Source organism: Oryctolagus cuniculus, chromosome 2 (assembly GCF_964237555.1).
Source record: "Oryctolagus cuniculus chromosome 2, mOryCun1.1, whole genome shotgun sequence".
Classification (NCBI taxonomy): Eukaryota; Metazoa; Chordata; class Mammalia; order Lagomorpha; family Leporidae; genus Oryctolagus; species Oryctolagus cuniculus.
Window position 1 is genome coordinate 181,603,490 of NC_091433.1, and position 19,766 is coordinate 181,623,255.

A 19,766-nucleotide genomic window follows, 5' to 3' on the forward strand; every position below is an offset into this window, starting at 1 on the left:
AAACAGGACATGGTAAATGGAATGATGCTCAGTGCTGACAAGCTGATCAAAGACTTAAAATCCAAAGAGATCCCAGAAGCCAGAGCCTACCTGCGCATCCTGGGAGAGGAGCTTGGCTTTGTCAGGCTCCGAGACCTCCAGCTCCTAGGAAAGATGCTGCTGAGTGGTGCTCACACGCTGCAGGGGATCCCCAGGCTGGTAAGTGGATCAGCCCCAGCAGAGGGTCCCTGAGACTAGCTGGAGCACACACACCAGAGACGGTGACAGTGCTTCCTTCAGAGAGGCAGGTGTGACTTGACTTTCAAGGAAGGAGGTTATTGGCTCACTGGATTCGATAGCATTTGAAAATTACGGTTTTCATAATGTTAGCTGTATCTTTTAAGAGCATTAGTTTGATCACCTAGAAAACATTGTTCAGTGTACCCTTCCTTTCCCTACACTGAAGGTTCCTTTTAATATATAAATGATACAATTGTAACATAATTTGGTAAACTGCACCCTGCTATGTAAATATTTGCTGTAATTTTATTAACAATTTATTAATGGTGAATATATACAAACATTCCCTATAATTTGATAAATAGTCACATTAATCTTAAGAAAACAGACCTTAGGCATTTTTGGAGATGTTATTTTTTTAAAAAAATCTATGCTAATATTATCTCAACAGTTCTTTGGATTCAAAAAATTGTACCACAATATAATACGCTTCAAGGAAATTCTCATTTACATTCAGAGTCTCAGAAAAACCAGAATTAAGCCATGTCATCCATGATGCTTAAGTTCATAAAGCTCTAAGCAAATCCTTAGCAATATCCTTAAGCACATTCTTGAATCACCAGTTGAAAATGACATGTTATTCATGAAATATCTTATATCTTGAGTTGTTAAAATCAGTCATCATTAATATTTATCAAACTAATCAGCTAATCAAAATATGCTAGTCCCTTCCTTTCTAGATAAAGGGGAATTATTGTCAGTGTATGAGAGTTTGCATTTAACAATGTGCACCCAGTGAGATTCACTTCCGGTTCCCTTTCCCTGTTGGATCCATAGATTGGAGAGGCCATAAGGAAAGGTTCAAAGGAAGACTTGTTCCTTCACTACATCTTCATGGACAATGCCTTCGTGCTCCCCACTGGAGTTGGGTTACAACTGCATGTGTCTTCTTCTGGAGTCATCACCCCTGGAACCAAGGCTGGAGTGAAACTCGACGTAGGCCATGTAAGTCTCTGTTCACCCTTGGATTTCCTTACGTGGGTCTTTTCCTGCAGATTCCTTGTGCACATTGTTAAAATGTATCTCCAGTTCAAGACCAAGTATATCATCATTGTAATAACCTAGTTTATTTTTATGAAAAACTTTAGGGTTCCCCAGAATGTACCACTTCACTAGCTCTAGTTGGGGTATGGCAGTAAGACAAGAAGTCAGCTATGCTCTCCATAAATGAGTGTTCCTGTCATCTTTTAACTGGTTATGCTTAAGGCTTTTTTAATAGAAAACTTTTATCTACTAAATATAAATTTCAAAAGTACAGCTTTTGGATTATAGCAGTTCTCCACCCCCCCAATAACCACCCTCCCACCTGCAAACCATCCCATCTCCTACTCCCTCTCCCATCCCATTCTTCATTTAGATTCATTTTTAATTATATGCTTAGGTTTAATTCAGCTAATTCTTGGGTAGTGAGGTCTGGCTCTGGGGAATTGAGAATTTGACTTTTCTTCCTCCCAACAAGCCACGGTGTTGTCTCCTGAGGTGTGAGTCACTCAGATTCTGCCCAGAGGTGGGGAAGGGTTGCTGCTCGTCAGGAGGCTGAGGTATTTCACAAAGCTGACAGGCTGCTTCCTGATTTGCAGATGCAGGCGGAATTGGCGCTGAAGCCTTCTGTGGCTGTGGAGTTTGTGACAAACATGGGCATCATCCTTCCGGACTTTGCTAGGAGCAGCATCCAGATGAACACCAACTTCTTCCATGAATCAGGCCTGGAGGCTCGTCTTGCCCTAAAGGCTGGGCAGCTGAAGTTCATCGTGCCTTCTCCAAAGAGGCCAGTCAAGCTGTTCAGTGGCAGGTAATTCTTGTAACTAGGTCTGCCTAGCCAGTTTGAAAGAGAGAACTGAGTATGCACAAATATCTGCAGGAATTGGCCAGGCTCGACAGCTGTTTTGAGATAATTCAGGCTCCAGAGAAAGGAGAAAGTAAGGAGCAAAGGTTCTGGGTTACCTAATTTTAAACCTATTTTAGACTCAATAAATAATTATCCTTCCCTCTCCTCACATTCTGCTACTTTGTGTCTTCCTGAATTGAGACTTAAGACCTACTGGTTAGTCAGTTATTAGATTGTGGTTTCTAGTTATTTGTTTGTTTTTGTTTTGAGAATGAAGAAACATTGGCTCTAAAGGAATTGTCCTTGGTAAATTAACATTTTGCCCCAGGAAAAGTACCAAGAGACACATCGCAAATGTAGTAGCTGGCTCCATGGGTAAAACATGAAACTCGTAATCCCATGAGCCTGGGACACAGCCTCATATTGAGATTTCCATTCCCAATGTTCTCAACCACAGATTTGCCTTAGTTTCCATATTTTGGACACATGTATTTTTTCACTCAAAGATAGTACTTAACTGCCCAATATGTATCAAGCATGCTGAGTGGGAAGGACAAGATCCTTGATCTACTGGAGGTGAAATCTGTGGGAAAGACACAATGATATGAGCAGTAAGAATGAAGTGAGGGCTCAGTTACTGGGAGTAGGAGAGCACCATGAAATTACATATCATATAACCTGTGCCATTCAGGGAACTCTTCCTGAAGCAAGTAAACACTCTGATATCCAAGGGCTTGGCCAGGATTCTCCTGGTAAAGAATAAAATGAAGGTCCCAGGCAAAGAGAAAAGGAATATGGTTCCAGAAACTGAGAGAAGTTTGGTCTGGAAAAGCACACAAGGAGCATGAAATGGTGTGGAGAGGTGGCAGGGGCACACCATGACTAGCCTGGGAAGTCACCTTAAGGAGTCTGGACTCTTCTGAAGGCAGAGTTGAAAGGGGAGTGTGTGTAAGAAAGGGCTTTGTTTCAGAAGAAATACTCTGACACCAGAGTAGGAATGAGACACAAAGACAAGGAGATTGGTTAGGGTCTGTTACAGTCACATATTGGGGGGGGGGGGGGGGGGCGCGGGGGGGGGACACTGGCCTGCACTGGAGGACAGCTGGGTGATCACAAGGAGTGAACAGGCTCTAGAAAATGCCAGACGGAATCGTGAGCCCTCAGTGATTGACTGGGCATAGGAGCAAAGAAGGAAAAAGAAAAGGAAATGGGAGCGCCCTTCATTGAAATAGGGACTACGGAGAGGGGGAGTGCTGCTTCAGAGGAAGGTGACAAATACAGTTTGGGATGGTTGCATTTTCTGTCCCATGGAGGGGGGACAATTAGAACCACCTCACTGGAAAATGGACCTATTGGGTCCAAGCCCAGTAAAGATGCTTGAATTCCAAATACGGATTTTTTGAATCATCAGCATATACAGGTTGACATCAAATGGTGACTGGTGAGGATGAAGATGTGAGAGAATAGGACAGAAACATGGAGAATATAAGCTTGTAAAGAGAGAGGAGAAACATCAGCAAAGAGTGAGAATGAGTGGTCAGAGGCAGAAGAACCAAGAAATAATGGGTCATTCCTGGAAGCCAAGCAGTGGCTTACAGAGGAAATAAAGGGAGGATCTGTTATGGAGGGAGGCTCACTCTGTAGGAAGGCTAACATTGGCACAGCTCCAGCCTACCAGCTACATTTGGTCTTAGGGCACCCCCAAGATGAAGAACCAATACAGAGAAAGCATCCTTGGAAGAAATCAGAACATCACTGGACTTTCTTGTTTACTTATTGATTCATTAAATACATGGGAGGAAAGTTCTATAATCCCTTCAGACGTTAGGGACACTAAAGTCCTAAGTGAACCAGAAGGCCATAAGGGAGCAACTCTATTGAATGCTTCTGGGAGATAAAGGAAGTCTGAGTCTAAAGAAGAAGTCTGAGTCTAGGAAGAAGGATGGCCGGCACCACAGCTCACTTGGCTAATCCTCCGCTTGCGGCACCAGTACCCCGGGTTCTAGTCCCAGTTAGGGTGCCAGGTTCTGTCCCAGTTGCTCCTCTTCCAGTCCAGCTCTCTGCTGTGGCCCAGGAAGGCAGTGGAGGATGGCCCAAGTGCTTGGGCCCTGCACCTGCCTGTCAAAAAAAAAAAAAGAATTTAGGAACGAGGAAGGAATTGGAGATGCTGATTAAAGCATTTCTGAAATCATGTGGAGGTGGCAGTCGCATCACAGCTCAGTGAGAAGCACGCCAAAAAGAGATAGGGATTGCAAAGGAAAACAACTCTGTTGGTTTTGAGGAAGATAAGAAAGACCTGGAAGGGAAAGAAAGGATGGGGGGGGGGGGGGATTGGAGATCTTGAGAGTCTTTAATCCTGCTAGAAATGCCAAAGAATAAGAGAGTTCAGATGAAAGAGACAGAGGGTCCCTCCTCCCAGCATTTTCTGAAGTAAGTAATACACCTAAGTTCAGGTCTCAGCAATCAGTCACTTAACATCCCAGCCTCTATTTCCTCTGTAAAATAAGAACCCACTGCCTCCTGTTGTGGGAACTACAGGTAACACTGTAAAGAACTCAGTGCAGCCATCTGGAACAGAAGAGGTACTATGATTGTTAGTTGCATCAGTGCTCTTCCTATCATTGTTGCCCAGTAAATCAAACCAATTGAGTTAGGTGTGGACAGATGGGAAGCCATTGTGTGGCAAAAATCAGTGATGTACATTCCAGTTTATGCCTTCAAGATAACTCGAGTTTTCTCCTTCTCCTCCAGTAACACATTGCACTTGGTCTCTACTACCAAGACAGAAGTGATCCCACCTCTAACTGAGAACAGGCAGTCCTGGTCAACCTGCAGGTCTTTCTTCACTGGCCTGAACTACTGCATCACGGGTGCCTACTCCAAGGCCAGCTCCACAGACTCTGCCTCCTACCATCCACTGACAGGAGACACCAGGTGAGAGATCTCCGTGCCTGGCCAGCATCTGCTCACCTTCCACATTATGAACACCTGGGAGGACAAAGGGAAGACGCCACATGTTGTAGACCCACATCACCAGCCTGGAGGGTTCGCACCATCATTTGCTCAGGAAAGCAGTGTGCTCTGACCAACACTTTGGGAGTCTATGCCCTCTCTCTTATGCATTGGATGAGGAGATCACAGCACGGGTCCTGATTTGCTCTTAATTTGTTGTCTGTGTTTCTGAGCCTCCAGACACATTCATATGAGCTTTGCAGAGCCCAGTGATGTGCTCCAAAGCCTTGACAGTGCTTAAGGGCTCCTTGTGTTCAGCCCCCCACCACTACCACTGCTTGTTCTGAGCTTTGCTGATATAACCAGCCAGTTACTGCTGTGCTTAGCCAGAATCCCTGGGAATCCTGGGATCTGCCCTTGCCTTGAGTTCTTGTGTGTGTGTGTGTGGTGGGGTGGGGGGGTGACTAAATGGAATCATAAAGATCATTCATCAAAGGCAAGAGACAGTGTTAAAAGAATGACCAGATTTTGTTGCACCTAAGGCTGAATGTTTTGTAGACATGATTGTCTTTGAACGCTCTAACTTCAGCACTGTACACCTTGTAACATCTTTAGATTTGAGCTGGAATTGATACCTACTGGAGAAGTAGAGCAGTATTCTGCCAGTGCAACCTATGAACTCCAGAGAGAGGACACAGCTTTGGTGGATACTCTGAAGTTTGTAACTCAGGCAGAAGGCAAGTATCCAAAAGGGGTCGCTCCATCTCAGCCTTCTGTCTCGGGTTCAACATTCACAAAGAGAACATGCTGAATTAACATATTTGACAAATATTAACGGGTGCCCAATACGTGCTAGACCCATTGTAAGAATTTGGGTTAGAACAGTGGAACAACCCAGATAAAGTCTCTGCCCTCATTGAGGTTACAGTAAACAAAGGAGGAAATGTTTGAGGTGTCAGAAGAGTGCTGGGGAGAAAAGCAGGGCACAGATGGGTCTAGGGAGTACGAGGAGGAAAGCAGAGGAGGGAGGATGGGAGTACCAGTGCCACCAGGAATCAGGAAAAGTCTTGCTGGTAAAGTGAGCATGAAAAATAGATCTGAGGGAGATAAGTCATGTGGAAAGAGAGTTACAGGCAGAGGGGCCAGCAGGTGCAGAGAGCCTGTGGCTGGCACATGGCTGCTATGCTTGAGGAAAAGGCAGGAAGACACTATTGCTGAGCAAGAGAAACAAGGGAAAAAGTGGTAGAAGACGGCATCAGAGAAATAAGGGGAGGTGGTAGGAAGATAGTTTTATAGGATTTTGGCTTTTCTTATGAATGAAATGAAAAGTCATCGGAGATTTTTCATGATGTTGAGAAAAAACTGTGGAAGGACAAGGGCAGAGGAACTAGTGTGGGGGTTATTGCAATAATCCATGCAAGAGGTAGTAGTGCTCCATATTAGAGTAGTGGCACAGGAGAGATGAGAAGTGGTCAGATGCTGGCCAAATGTTAAGATTAAGCTCACGAGATTTGCTGAAGCAGTGATGCTGAGTTTAAGAGGAAAGGGACATCACAAGTTTTGTTCTGAACAACTGAAAAAAAATGGAATTTTTAGGGTTGGAAAAGGGTTATCGGATAAACATGTTTTAGGGGATGCAGTACATTTGGGTGGAGGCTTTGGAAGTTTTCTTTTTATGCAGGGATACTATATCACAAAATAAAACTAGAGGGCAACACTCACAGGAATAAGCACGAGAGGGTAAGAGCACATACTAGGAAAACATCCTTGTGTAAAAGCGATATAGCAAAGGTATGAACGGAGCAAACCTGTGAAGGGCAAGAAGCCTGGGTATCTTGTTACAAAGAAAGGATGAGCTGGGGAAGCGGGAGCCCCGTGTAGGGCAAGAACCAGAACAGGCATCTTGGAGGTAGGACAACAGAGTTGTCATGTCTGCCTGACCCAGAAGCCCTCACTGTTCCCCAAATTTACCAAGTATTCCTAGCCTCAGGGCCTCTGCATTTCTGATTCTTTGTCTGAAATGCTCTCCCCTAAGAACTCAGTATAGCTCAGCCTTTCTTTAAAAAAAAATTTACTTATTTTGAAAGTCAGAGTTACAGAGAGAACAGGAAAAGAGAGGGAGAGAGAGATCTTCCATGTATGGGTTCACTTCTCCAAATAGCTACAACAGCCAGTGCCAGGCCAGGCCAAAGCCAGAGCCAGGAGCTTCATCCTGGTCTCCCATAAGGGTAGCAAGGCCCAAACATTTGGGCCATATTCCACTGCTTGTCTTAAGCCATTAGCAGGGAGCTGGAATGGAAGTGGAGCAGCTAGGACCTGAATCAATGCCCATTTAGGATGCCAGTGTCACAAGCAGTGGCTTTACCACTACGCCACAATGCCAGTCTCTAGCCTTTCTTTGTATTCTGGTCTCTGCCCACAAATCCTCTTAGTGGCAAGAACTTCTCTGACCACCACATGTGGGTCATCCTCATGAACATCCTTCATCCTCATGAACACCTATCACCATCAGACATAAATAGTTTATTTGATTACTGTGCATATACCCCCACCAGAAGGCAAGGTCCATGAGGGCAAGGAACAGTGCCCAGCACTTTATAGGTCATCAACAAATACCTGCAGATTGCATGAGTATATGAACACCACTAGCTAAAAATGTCAGGTAAAGTCCTGAACTGTGCCCTTGTTTGAGCACATTGAGGACTTATGGCTGTTCAGCCTCTTTCCCTCTGTGCCTCCTAAGCGTGACTTCTGCACATATTCCTTTATTCTCTTGTACACTCTTTCAGGTGTGAAGCAGAGTGAGGCTACCATGATGTTCAAATACAATCGGCAGAGTAGGACTTTGTCCAGTGACATCCAAATTCCAGATTTTGACATTGACTTTGGCACAATCCTCAGACTTAATGATGAATCTGAGAAGGACAAAAAGGCCTACAAGCTCACCCTGGACATTCAGAACAAGAAAATCACTGAGGTCACCCTCATGGGCCACATAAGGTAAGGAAGGCACAGGATGCTGTGACCTGAGCTCTCCTGAGCTGCAGGATCTGGTGGTACTGTCCCTTCTCCCTCTTCAGCCTTCAAGGTGACCAAGCCAGGTATGCCCTTGGTCCACAACCCGAGTGCAGCTGTCAACATCTTGAACCTCTGCACATGTCCAGTTGAATCTTCTACAATTTATTAGGCACTTATTATTCATGTATCAAGCTCTGTGCTGAGTGCTTCAAAGAAATTATCTCAGTCTTCCCAATAAGCTGCAAGGCAGGTATGAATTTCTCTGTTTTATGTACAAGGAAACGACAGCTCAGAATGGTTAAATCATTTGACCAAGGCCACACGGCTAGTAAATGGCAGAGCAGCATTCAAAAAACTATCAAAAAGCATCTCTTTCCCCATATATCTCCCGGCAGAGTCATAAACTTGTGCTGAAAGTTGGCTGTGGAAGCTAATAAGTTTGATCTATCTATGGTTGTTTCTTGGGTCCATTAATGCATCTGATTTTTGTCACCACAAATGGAACTACTAACTGTTGTTAGTATCTGTGTATCTCCTTGGGATGTGTATCTCCTTGGGATGGAAAAAAAAAATCACTGATGTCACTTAATTTTCTTTTCAATAGTTGTGACATGAAGGGAGAAGGGAAAATCAAAGGTGTTATTTCCATACCCCGTCTACAAGCGGAGGCCAGAAGTGAGATCCTCACCCACTGGTCCCCTGCAAAACTGCTCCTCCAAATGGACTCATCTGCTACTGCTTACGGCTCAACACTTTCCAAGAGGGTGGCATGGCGTTATGGTATGTGCCTCTCCCTCCACGTGAATGGTCCCAAGGGCACTCTGAGTCGGTGATAGCCATGGTCATGAAGTGAGCGAGGATCACTGACAACTATTTCACATGTTTATTTTCAGATGATGAGAAGATTGAATTTGAATGGAACACAGGCACCAATGTGGATACCAAAAAAATGGCTTCCAATTTCCCTGTAGATCTGTCTGATTATCCTCGCAGCTTTCATGCATATGCCAATAATCTTTTGGATTACAGAGTTCCTCAAACAGACATGACCTTCCGGCACATGGGTTCCAAATTAATAGTTGTAAGTATAAATAAGCCAGCAAGATAAATGCATGGTTATGAGTGCTCATTACATCCTCAACTCTGAATCAAGTTCAGAGACGCATTCAAAGATGCACTAAGTGACTGATTTGTCAAAGCTGGATTAACACCTAATGTTAATTGTACTTTGAGGTTAATCTATGCTAGTTACTGAAAACATTTTATCATTTTGCAGGCAGCAAACTCGTGGCTTCAAAAGGCATCCAGGAGTCTTCCTTATGCCCAGACTCTGCAAGATCACCTCAGTGGCCTCCAAGAGTTGAACCTCCAGAAAATGGGATTGCCAGATTTCCACATCCCAGAAAACCTCTTCTTAAAAAGGTAAAAGAAGAAACCAGAGATCCTTGAGCCGTGCAAAGTAAATGAGGATTTCACCTCCTGTGTTTAAACTTTGTTTCATTTAAATTTTTGAGAGAAATAGTTTAAGCACTTTAAGGAGATGAATAGCCATGACCTAAGCACTGTGGCATTTTTGCATTATTAAATGTGAGGTCAGAGAGTGAACAAGAACCAGGTCAGGAAGACTGTACAAAAGTAACTGGGGGATTTGGGTACGACAACCTTAGTTTGAAAGTTGTTCAACCTTCTTCCATTGTAAACAAACACCCCCATTTTCCAGTCTGGGGTAGACTCATTTGGGAAGGATTTGAGGGGAGCTGGAGGACTGCTGCCTGGCGACTTGCTGTTGAGTTATGGAGGATCACAACAGCCCCTGAGCGCTGAATAAAGGCAGCATTCTGAGAGGGTGTGTCAGCTGAGCAATGCAGTTGAATCCTTACAGGGAAGACAGATTTCAAACTGCCTGGTCCGTTTCTATATTTACAAAAATACAGCTAATGCTTTGATTGCTTTATTTCATGAAAATAAAAACCCAAGCATTAGCTCAAAAGATGGTCGCCTTTCCCAGATTGACTGTTCTCAGTGTTATCCTCAGGGTTAAGGAAACAAGTGGCTTGTGTCACACGGGCTCTCTATAGTCAATGCCTGGACAGCAACATTTCAAAGGCTGATGAATGTCTAAACGCTGGTGTGGACAAAGTCTAGTGACACTAAGAGAAAAAGCTGACAGCTTCAGAGGACCCAGGATGCTTCCTTGACCTCTAGAACCTAAACACTGAAGGGAGCATAGTGGCTCTCCATCCTCCTCTTACTAAGAGGATTCTGGGTAGGCAGCTGTCATCCACTTTTGGAGTACACAATGGCCAGTTCATTTGCTTATCACATTTAAACCCTGCTTACCAACTTTATTTTTAGAAGTTATCATAATAGTCTATTATGCACAGTATTGAGAAGACTGCAACATGCTCTGAGCTGGTTTTTTTTTTTTTTTTTCCCCATTTGATATCCAAGGCCATCTCTGAGTTCAGGAAGAGGGCACTATTAACACCACCATGTCAGATAACATCAGTGAGACACAGAGCAGTTCACTAAGATAACACCACCAATCAGTAGAAGCAAAAACTATAAACCAAGTTTACTGACTCTCACACCTGTGTGCTTTCCACATTTCATGCGATCTCATTTCAGTTTAGCAGACATGTATCAAGCTTCCCCTCTGTGCCAAGACATCAACAAATGAACAAATAACTAATCACATAAGCAGAATGGTGACATGCTCTTTGAGATAGATGCAAAGGACTGTATCAATACTCTAAGAATGAGAGAAATTGGCAGGACTGATGTGGGAAGTTCATGATAAGGAATGGCTTTGGGAAGGGTTTTGAAAGGATTTGAGTGCTTGAAAGTAGAGGTAAAAGCAAAGGGACCCAGGTTTAAGAACCAAGAAGATGCGTGCAGGTTGGCTTCTGGAATGGGCTAGTCACAGTACTGCTCATAAAACCAGATGACAGAGCACTTTTGAGTTCTTGATGTCTGATTGAGGACACTGTCTTTTGTTGTTCATTTCAGTGATGGCCGGGTCAAATACACCTTGAACAAGAACACTGTGAAAATTGAGATTCCTTTGCCTTTTGGTGGCAAATCTTTCAAAGATCTAAAGATGTTGAAGACTATTAGGACACCAGCACTCAACTTCCATTCTGTGGGATTCTACATTCCACCTCAAGAGTTCCAAGTCCCCACTTTTACCATTCCCAAGTTGTATCAACTGCGAGTACCTCTCCTGGGTATTCTAGACCTCTCCACAAATATCTACAGCAATCTGTACAACTGGTCTGCCTCCTACACTGGTGGCAACACCAGCGCAGACCAATTTATTCTTCGAGCTCGGTACCATGTGAAGGCTGACTCCGTGGTTGATCTGCTTTCCTACAGTGTACAAGGTGAGCCATGCTCAAAGGGGCACAGGGATGATGCACTGCAGCCTCTGATGGAAGTGCCTCCTCTAGAGAGGAAAAAACGTGGCTTTCTTGCTGGTAGTGTCCCTGGTACTTGGGGATCTTCTGATTCATTCGACTAACAGAGCATCTTATTAAGTATACAATATACATTAAATACTAGGCAGAAACAACAAAGTTTTCACCATAAAGAAATGTTAAATTTTTGAGGAGAAATATCTATTCTATTAGACATAATACAATGTATACATGTATCAAAACATCACATAAAACTTTTGTGCATCTGCTCATTTTTAAATAAATGTACATTTTTTTTCAAAAAATAAGGAAGGAAGACAGATAAACAATCAATCATGGTTCAGTATGAAAAATGCTATGATCTAGCATACAAGTGTAAGGCACATGGGAAAATTTGATAAGGGAGCCCAACAAGACCCACTGTAGACAGGGAAGTCTTCCTAGAGGAATGCCTTTTATCAAATTTTACAGTTACCATTACAGACAAAGGAGTCTGTCGCATGACTGATGCAGATAAACGGGACTTTGTTATTGAAATGTTTTCAAGATATAGATAGTTCTGGGGATTTCTTACATATGTTAACCACTGTATCTTTGACTTTTTTTATTAGGATCTGGAGAAACAACATATGACCACAGGAATACATTCACATTATCATGTGATGGAGCTCTACACCACAAATTTCTACATTCCAATATTAAATTCAGTCATGTAGAGAAAGTAGGAAGCAACCCAGCCTCAAAAGGTTTACTAACATTTGATGCATCCAGTACCTGGGGACCACAAATGTCTGCCTCAGTCCAATTGGACTCAAAGAAGAAACAGCAATTGTATGTCAAGGAAGTCAAGATGGATGGGCAGTTCAGAGCCTCTTCGTTCTATGCTAAAGGCACATACGGTCTGTCTTGTCAGAGAGATCTGACCACAGGCTGGCTAAGTGGAGAGTCCAATCTGAAGTTCAACTCCTCCTATTTCCAGGGCACCAACCAGATTACTGGAAGGTATCAAGATGGAACCCTCTCCCTTGCCTCCACCTCTGATCTCCAGGGAGGCATCTTCAAAAATACTGCTTCCCTGAAGTATGAGAACTATGAGCTGACTCTGAAATCGGATACCAATGGCAAGTATGAGGAGTTTGCCACTTCAAACAAAGTGGACCTTACCTTCTCCAAGCAAAATGCATTGCTACGTGCTGAGTATCAGGCTGATTACAAGTCACTGAGGTTCTTCACCCTGCTTTCTGGGTTGTTGAATACCCATGGTCTTGAATTAAATGCTGACATCTTGGGCACTGACAAAATGAATACTGCTGCTCACAAGGCAACTCTAAGAATTGGCCAAAATGGAGTATCTACCAGTGCAACAACCAGCTTGAGGTACAGTCCCCTGATGCTGGAGAATGAGCTGAACGCGGAGCTTGCCCTTTCTGGGGCATCTATGAAATTAACAACAAATGGCCGCTTCAAGGAACACAATGCAAAATTCAGCCTAGATGGGAAAGCTACCCTCACAGAGTTATCCCTGGGAAGCGCTTACCAGGCCATGATTCTGGGTGCTGACAGCAAGAACATTTTCAACTTCAAGATCAGCAAAGAGGGACTAAAGCTTTCAAATGATATGATGGGTGCCTATGCTGGAATGAAATTTGACTACACAAACAATCTGAACATCGCAGGCTTATCCTTGGAGTTATCTTCAAAACTTGACAATATTTACAGTTCAGACAAGTTTTATAAGCAAAATTTCAATTTACAGCTACAGCCCTATTCTCTTGTAACTACCGTAAACAATGACCTAAAATACAGTACTTTTGGTCTGACCAGCAGTGGGAAATTACGGCTAGAACCCCTGAAGCTGAACATGGCTGGTGACCTAAAAGGAGCCTACCAAAATGATGAAATAAAACACAGCTACATCATTTCTTATGCTGACTTATCCGCAAGTTATAAAGCAGAAACAGTGGCTAAAGTCCAGGATATGAGATTTAACCATCGGATCAACACAGACATTGCAGGTTTGGCTTCATCTGTTGATGTCAGTACAAATTACAATTCAGACTCCCTGCACTTCAACAACGTTTTCCACTCTGTACTGGCCCCATTCACCCTGACCATCGATACACTTACAAATGGCAATGGGAAATTGGTTCTTTGGGGAGAACACACTGGGAAGCTGTACAGCAAGTTCCTGTTGAAAGCAGAACCTTTGGCCTTTACTTTCTCTCATGACTACCAAGGATCTATAAGGCACCATCTCTTGACCAGGGGAAGTGTCAGTACAACCCTTGATCACAAAGTCAGTGCCCTGCTTACCCCGGCTGAGCAGAGAGGGACCTGGAAACTCAAGACCCAAATCAACAACAATGAGTATAGCCAGGACTTTGATGCCTACAACACTAAAGACAAAATCGGAGTGGAGCTTAGTGGACGAGTTCTAGCTGATCTGACGATGCTAGACACCCCGATTAAAGTGCCACTTTTACTCAGTGAGCCCATCAATATCATCGATGCCTTAAAGATGAAAGATGCTATTGACAAGCCCCAAGAATTCACAATTGTTTCTTTTGTAAAGTATGATAAGAACCAAGATGTTCATACTATCAACCTCCCATTCCTTAATAGCCTGCCAAAATACTTTGAGAAGAATCGCATGGTAATTATAACTGTACTGGAAACCATACAAAGAGAATTGAAACGCATCAATATTGATCCGTTTCTAAGGAGATACAGAACAACCCTGGGAAAACTCCCACAGCAAGTTAATGATTATCTGAGTACATTCAATTGGGAGAGACAAGTTTCCAGTGCCAAGGAGAAACTAACTACTTTCACAAAAAATTATAAAATTACAGAGAATGATATACAAACTGCATTGGATAATGCCAAAATCAACTTAAATGAAAAACTGTCTCAACTTCAGACATATGTGATACAATTTGATCAGTATATTAAAGATAATTTTGATCTACATGATTTTAAAATAGCTATAGCTAGTATTATAGATCAAATCATGGAAAAATTAAAAATTCTTGATGAACGTTATCATATCCATGCACATTTAATTAAATCAATCCATAATTTATATTTGTTTATTGAAGCTATTGATTTTAACAAAATTGGAAGTAGTACTGCATCTTGGATTCAAAATGTGGATACCAAGTATCAAGTCAGAATCTGGATACAAGAAATATTGCAACAGTTTAAGACACAGATTCAGAATACAAACATCCCATACCTGGCTGAAAAACTGAAACAACAGATTGAGGCTATTGATGTCAGAGTGCTTTTAGATCAATTGAGAACTACAATTCCATTTCGTATAATAAAGGACATTATTGAACATTTCAAATACTTTGTTATAAATATTATTGAAAATTTTGAAGTAATTGACAAAATCAATACTTTTAGAGCCACAGCTCATGAATTAATTAAGAAATATGAAGTAGACCAACAAATCCAGAACATAGTGGATAGACTGGTAGACTTGGCCCAACAATACAAGCTGAAGGATACTGTTCAGAAATTAAGCAATGTCCTGCAACGAGTTGAGATACAAGATTACTTTGAGAAGTTAGTTGGGTTTGTAGATGATGCTGTCAAGCAGCTTAAAGCATTGTCTTTTGAAAAATTAATTGAAGAAGTAAACAGATTCATTGACATGTTGGTGAGGAAATTAAAATCATTTGATTACCACCAGTTTGTAGATGAAACCAACAGCAAAATCCGTGAGCTGACTCAGATGATCAATGGTGAAATACAGGCTCTGGAAATATCACAGAAAGCTGAAGCACTAAAACTGTTTGTCGAGGACATCAAGGCCATGGTCTTGGACTGTCTGGAAAGACTAAAGGACACTAAAGTAACCTTATTCATCGATGGGTTACAAGAGGCTTTAAATTCCATATCTTTGATTCACATGAAAGCCAAATTCCTAGAGACTCTAGAAGATATACGAGACAGAGTTTATCAAATGGACATTCAGCGGGAATTGGCACGATATTTGTCTCTGGTAGGCCAAGTTTACAGCACTCTTGTCACCTACATTTCTGATTGGTGGAGTCTTGCTGCTAAGAACCTTACTGACTTTGCAGAGCAGTATTCCATCCAAGACTGGGCTGAAAACCTGAAAGCATTGGTAGAACAAGGATTTACTGTTCCTGAAATCCAGACCATCATTGGGACCATGCCTGCCTTTGAAGTCAGCCTCCATGCTCTTCGGAAAGCTACCTTCCAGACTCCTGACTTCACAGTCCCCTTCACAGATTTGAGGATTCCATCAGTTCAAATAAATTTCAAAGAGTTGAAAGACATAAAAATCCCATCCAGGTTTTCTACACCAGAATTTACAATCCTCGGCACCTTCCACATCCCTTCCTTTACAATTGACTTAGTAGAAATAAAAGTGAGGTTCATCAGGACCATTGACCAAATGCTGAACAGTGAGCTGCAATGGCCAATTCCAGAAGTGTATCTGAAGGATCTGAAGGTGGATACCCTTCTTGCTAGAATCACCCTGCCGAACTTCCGTGTACCAGAAATCACAATTCCAGAATTCATACTCCCAAATCTCAGCCTTAAAGATCTTCAAGTTCCTGACCTTCACATACCAGAATTCCAGCTTCCCCACATCTCACACACTGTCCAAGTACCTACTCTTGGCAAACTGTATAGTGTTTTGAAAATCCAGTCTCCCCTTTTCACATTAGATGCAAATGCCGACATAAAGAATAAAACTACTTCAGTAGAGAAAGTAGAGATTGCAGCTTCCATTGCTGCCAAAGGACAGTCTAAATTAGAAGTTCTCAATTTTGCTTTTCAAGCAGATGCACAACTCTCAAACTCTAAGATTAATCCACCGTTTCTCAAGGAATCCATGAAGTTCTCCAGCAAGTACCTAAGCACAGAGCATGAGAGTGAACTTCTATTTTTCAGAAATGCTATTGAGGGAAAGTCTGACACAGTGGCAAGTTTACACACAGAAAAAAATACAGTGAAGCTTAATAATTCTGTGATTTTCAAGATAAACAATCAGCTTACTCTGGAGAGCACCACAAACTACTCCCACATACTGAACGTCCCCAGTCTGGACATTTCCAGTCAGGCTGACCTGCATAATGAGATCAAGACACTATTGGAAGCGGGACATGTGACCTGGACTTCTTCTGGAACAGGGACATGGAAATGGGCCTGCCCCAAATTTTCAGATGAGGGAACACATGAGTCACAAATTGGCTTCACTGTAAAAGGACCCATCACTTCTTTTGGATTGTCCAATAACATCAACAGCAAACACCTAAGAGTAAACCAAAATTTGGCTTACCATTCTGACTTCTTCAACTTTTCTAAATTTGAAATTCAGTCACACATTGAATCTCAGCATATGGGCCACAGCATTCTAAGTGCTAAAGGCACAGCGCTGCTTGGAGAAGGGAAGGCAGAGGTGACTGGCAACCATGTTGCTCTTTTAAATGGAAAAGTTACTGGAACTTTGAAAAATTCTCTTTCCATTTCAGCACAGCCATTTGAGATTGTTGCATCCACAAATAATGAAGGGAATTTGAAAGTTAGTTTTCCATTAAAATTAACAGGTAAGATAAACTTCCTGAATAACTATGCACTGTTTCTGAATCCTAGTGCCCAGCAAGCAAACTGGCAGGCAAATGCCAGGTTCAACCAGTATAAATACAATCAAAATTTCTCTGTTGGAAACGATGAGAACAGCATTGAGGCCCACATGGGAATAAATGGAGAGGCCAATCTGGATTTCTTAAACATTCCTATAACAATTCCTGAAATAAATCTCCCTTACACAACGCTCACCACTCCACCACTGAAAGATTTCTCCTTATGGGAAAAAACAGGCTTGAAGGAATTCTTGAAGACAACAAAGCAATCATTTGACTTAAACATAAATGCTAAATATAAGAAAAACAAAGAGAAGCACTCCATCGCAATTCCTTTGGGTGCATTTTACAAGTTTATCAGTCAGAACATCAACTCCTTCAGTGGACATTTACAGAACATCGGAGACAACGCATTGGATTTTCTCACTAAGTCTTATAATGAAGCAAAAATTAAGTTTGATAAGTACAAAGTTGAAAAATCGCTCAACAGGCTCCCCAGGACCTTTCAGACTCCTGGATACATTATTCCAATTTTCAATATTGAAGTATCTCCACTCACAATAGAGACGTCAGCATTCAGTCATGTGATCCCAAAATCAATAAGCACCCCCAATGTCACCATCCTGGATTCAAGCTTCCATGTGCCTTCATATACATTGGCTCTGCCATCCCTAGAGCTGCCAGTCTTCCATGTCCCCAGGAATCTACTCAAGGTCTCTCTTCCAGATTTCAAGGAATTGAAAACCATTAACAATATTTTTATTCCAGCCATGGGCAACATTACCTATGAATTTTCCTTCAAATCAACGATCATTACACTGAATACCAATGCTGGACTTTATAACCAATCAGACATTGTTGCCCATATCCTTTCTTCCTCTTCATCTGTCATTGATGCACTACAGTACAAATTAGAGGGCACCTCAAGTTTGACGAGGAAAAGAGGGTTGAAGTTAGCCACAACTCTGTCTCTGAATAACAAATTTCTGGGAGGCACTCATGACAGTACCATTAGCTTAACCAAGAAAAACATGGAAGCCTCATCGACAACAACTGCAGACGTCCAAACTCCAATTTTGAGAACCAATTTCAAGCAAGAATTTAATGGAAATACCAAGTCAAAACCTACCATCTCTTCATCCATTGAATTAAAGTATGACTTCAATTTTCCAAAACTCAGCTCTACTGCTAAAGGGGAAGTTAAACACAAACTTAGCTTAGAAAGCCTCACTTCTTACTTTTCCATTGAGTCATCTTCCAAAGGAGACATCAAGGGTTCATTCCTTTCACAAGAATACTCAGGAGCTATTGCCAGTGAGGCCAGCACTTATTTGAATTCCAAGGGCACTCGGTCTTCAGTGAAGCTTCAAGGGGCTTCCAAATTACATGATATCTGGAACCTTGAAGTAAAAGAGAATTTTGCTGGAGAAGCCACTCTCCAACGTATCTATGCCATTTGGGAGCACAATGCAAAAAACAGCTTACAGATAGAACATTTCTTTCACACACATGGAGAACAAGCAAGCAAAGCCACCTTGGAACTCTCCCCATGGACAATGTCAGCTCTTGTCCAGATCCATGCAAGTCAGCCCAACTGTCTCCTTAATACCACTTACCTTGACCAGGAAGTGGCCCTGAATGCCAATACTAAGAACCAGAAGGTCATCTGGAAAAGTGAGGTCCAGTTTAATTTGAGCTCTCTTCAGAACAACGTGCAGCTTTCCAACGACCCAAGAGAGACACGTCTTGACATTGCAGGATCCTTAGAAGGACACCTGTCATTCCTCAAAAATATCATCATACCAGTTTATGACAAGAGTGCATGGGACCTCCTGAAGCTGGATGTCACCACCAGCACCAGCAGAAGACAGTATCTTCGTGCCTCAACTGCCCTTGTATATACCAAGAACCCCAATGGCTATGCTTTCTCTCTTCCCGTCCAAGAATTGGCAGATAAATTTATCATCCCTGGGCTGAAACTAAATGATCTAGACTTAGTTCTTGTCACACCTACATTCCAAGTCCCATTTGTAGATCTTCTGGTTCCATCCTACAAACTTGACTTCAGTGAGATAAAAATCTATAAGAAGCTTAGTACTTCACCATTTGCTCTCAACCTATCAATACTACCCAATGTAAAATTCCCCAAAGTCGATGTGCTAACAAAATATTCTGAATTGCAAGACTACTCAGTTCCATTTTTTGAGATAACTATACCTGAAGCTCAGGTAACTGTGTCCCAGTTCACCCTTCCAAAAAGTATTTCAGTTGGTAGCACTGTTTTGAATCTAAATGATGTTGCCAACAAGATTGCAGACTTTGAGTTGCCTTCCACCATTGTGCCTGAGCAGACTATTGAGATTCCTTCCACTAAGTTCTCTGTACCTACTGGAATTTTCATTCCTTTCTTTGGCACCCTGACTGCACAATTTGGGTTGGCCTCTCCCCTGTATAATGTCACTTGGAGTGCTGGTTTGAAAAACAAAGAAGATCATATTGAAACATTCCTGGATTCCACATGCAGCTCAACTATCCAGTTCCTGGAATATGACCTAAATGGTAAGGAAATACCCTGCTTCCTCTCCTACATATTACATGTTTCTAATGAGTTGTGAGTAAATAATTATATATGAGTAATTAGTTATGACC

General features: G+C 42.3%; 2 protein-coding genes across 6 annotated transcripts in view; one reads left to right on the forward strand and one right to left on the reverse strand.

The window, feature by feature from the left end:
• The window catches only part of TDRD15 (tudor domain containing 15), a 462,408-nt gene that overhangs the window by 393,442 nt on the left and 49,200 nt on the right, over positions 1-19,766 (reverse strand). The gene's annotated exons all lie outside the window — the stretch shown is intronic.
• APOB (apolipoprotein B) overlaps positions 1-19,766 on the forward strand; it is a 39,019-nt gene that overhangs the window by 15,640 nt on the left and 3,613 nt on the right. The window contains exons 16-26 of the mRNA XM_008254783.4: positions 7-198; positions 1,057-1,224; positions 1,860-2,071; positions 4,859-5,041; positions 5,675-5,796; positions 7,849-8,059; positions 8,682-8,857; positions 8,971-9,158; positions 9,354-9,499; positions 11,087-11,460; positions 12,105-19,676. Of these exons, the coding sequence (XP_008253005.3) occupies positions 7-198; positions 1,057-1,224; positions 1,860-2,071; positions 4,859-5,041; positions 5,675-5,796; positions 7,849-8,059; positions 8,682-8,857; positions 8,971-9,158; positions 9,354-9,499; positions 11,087-11,460; positions 12,105-19,676 (9,544 nt within the window). The remainder of the gene's footprint in view (positions 1-6; positions 199-1,056; positions 1,225-1,859; positions 2,072-4,858; positions 5,042-5,674; positions 5,797-7,848; positions 8,060-8,681; positions 8,858-8,970; positions 9,159-9,353; positions 9,500-11,086; positions 11,461-12,104; positions 19,677-19,766) is intronic.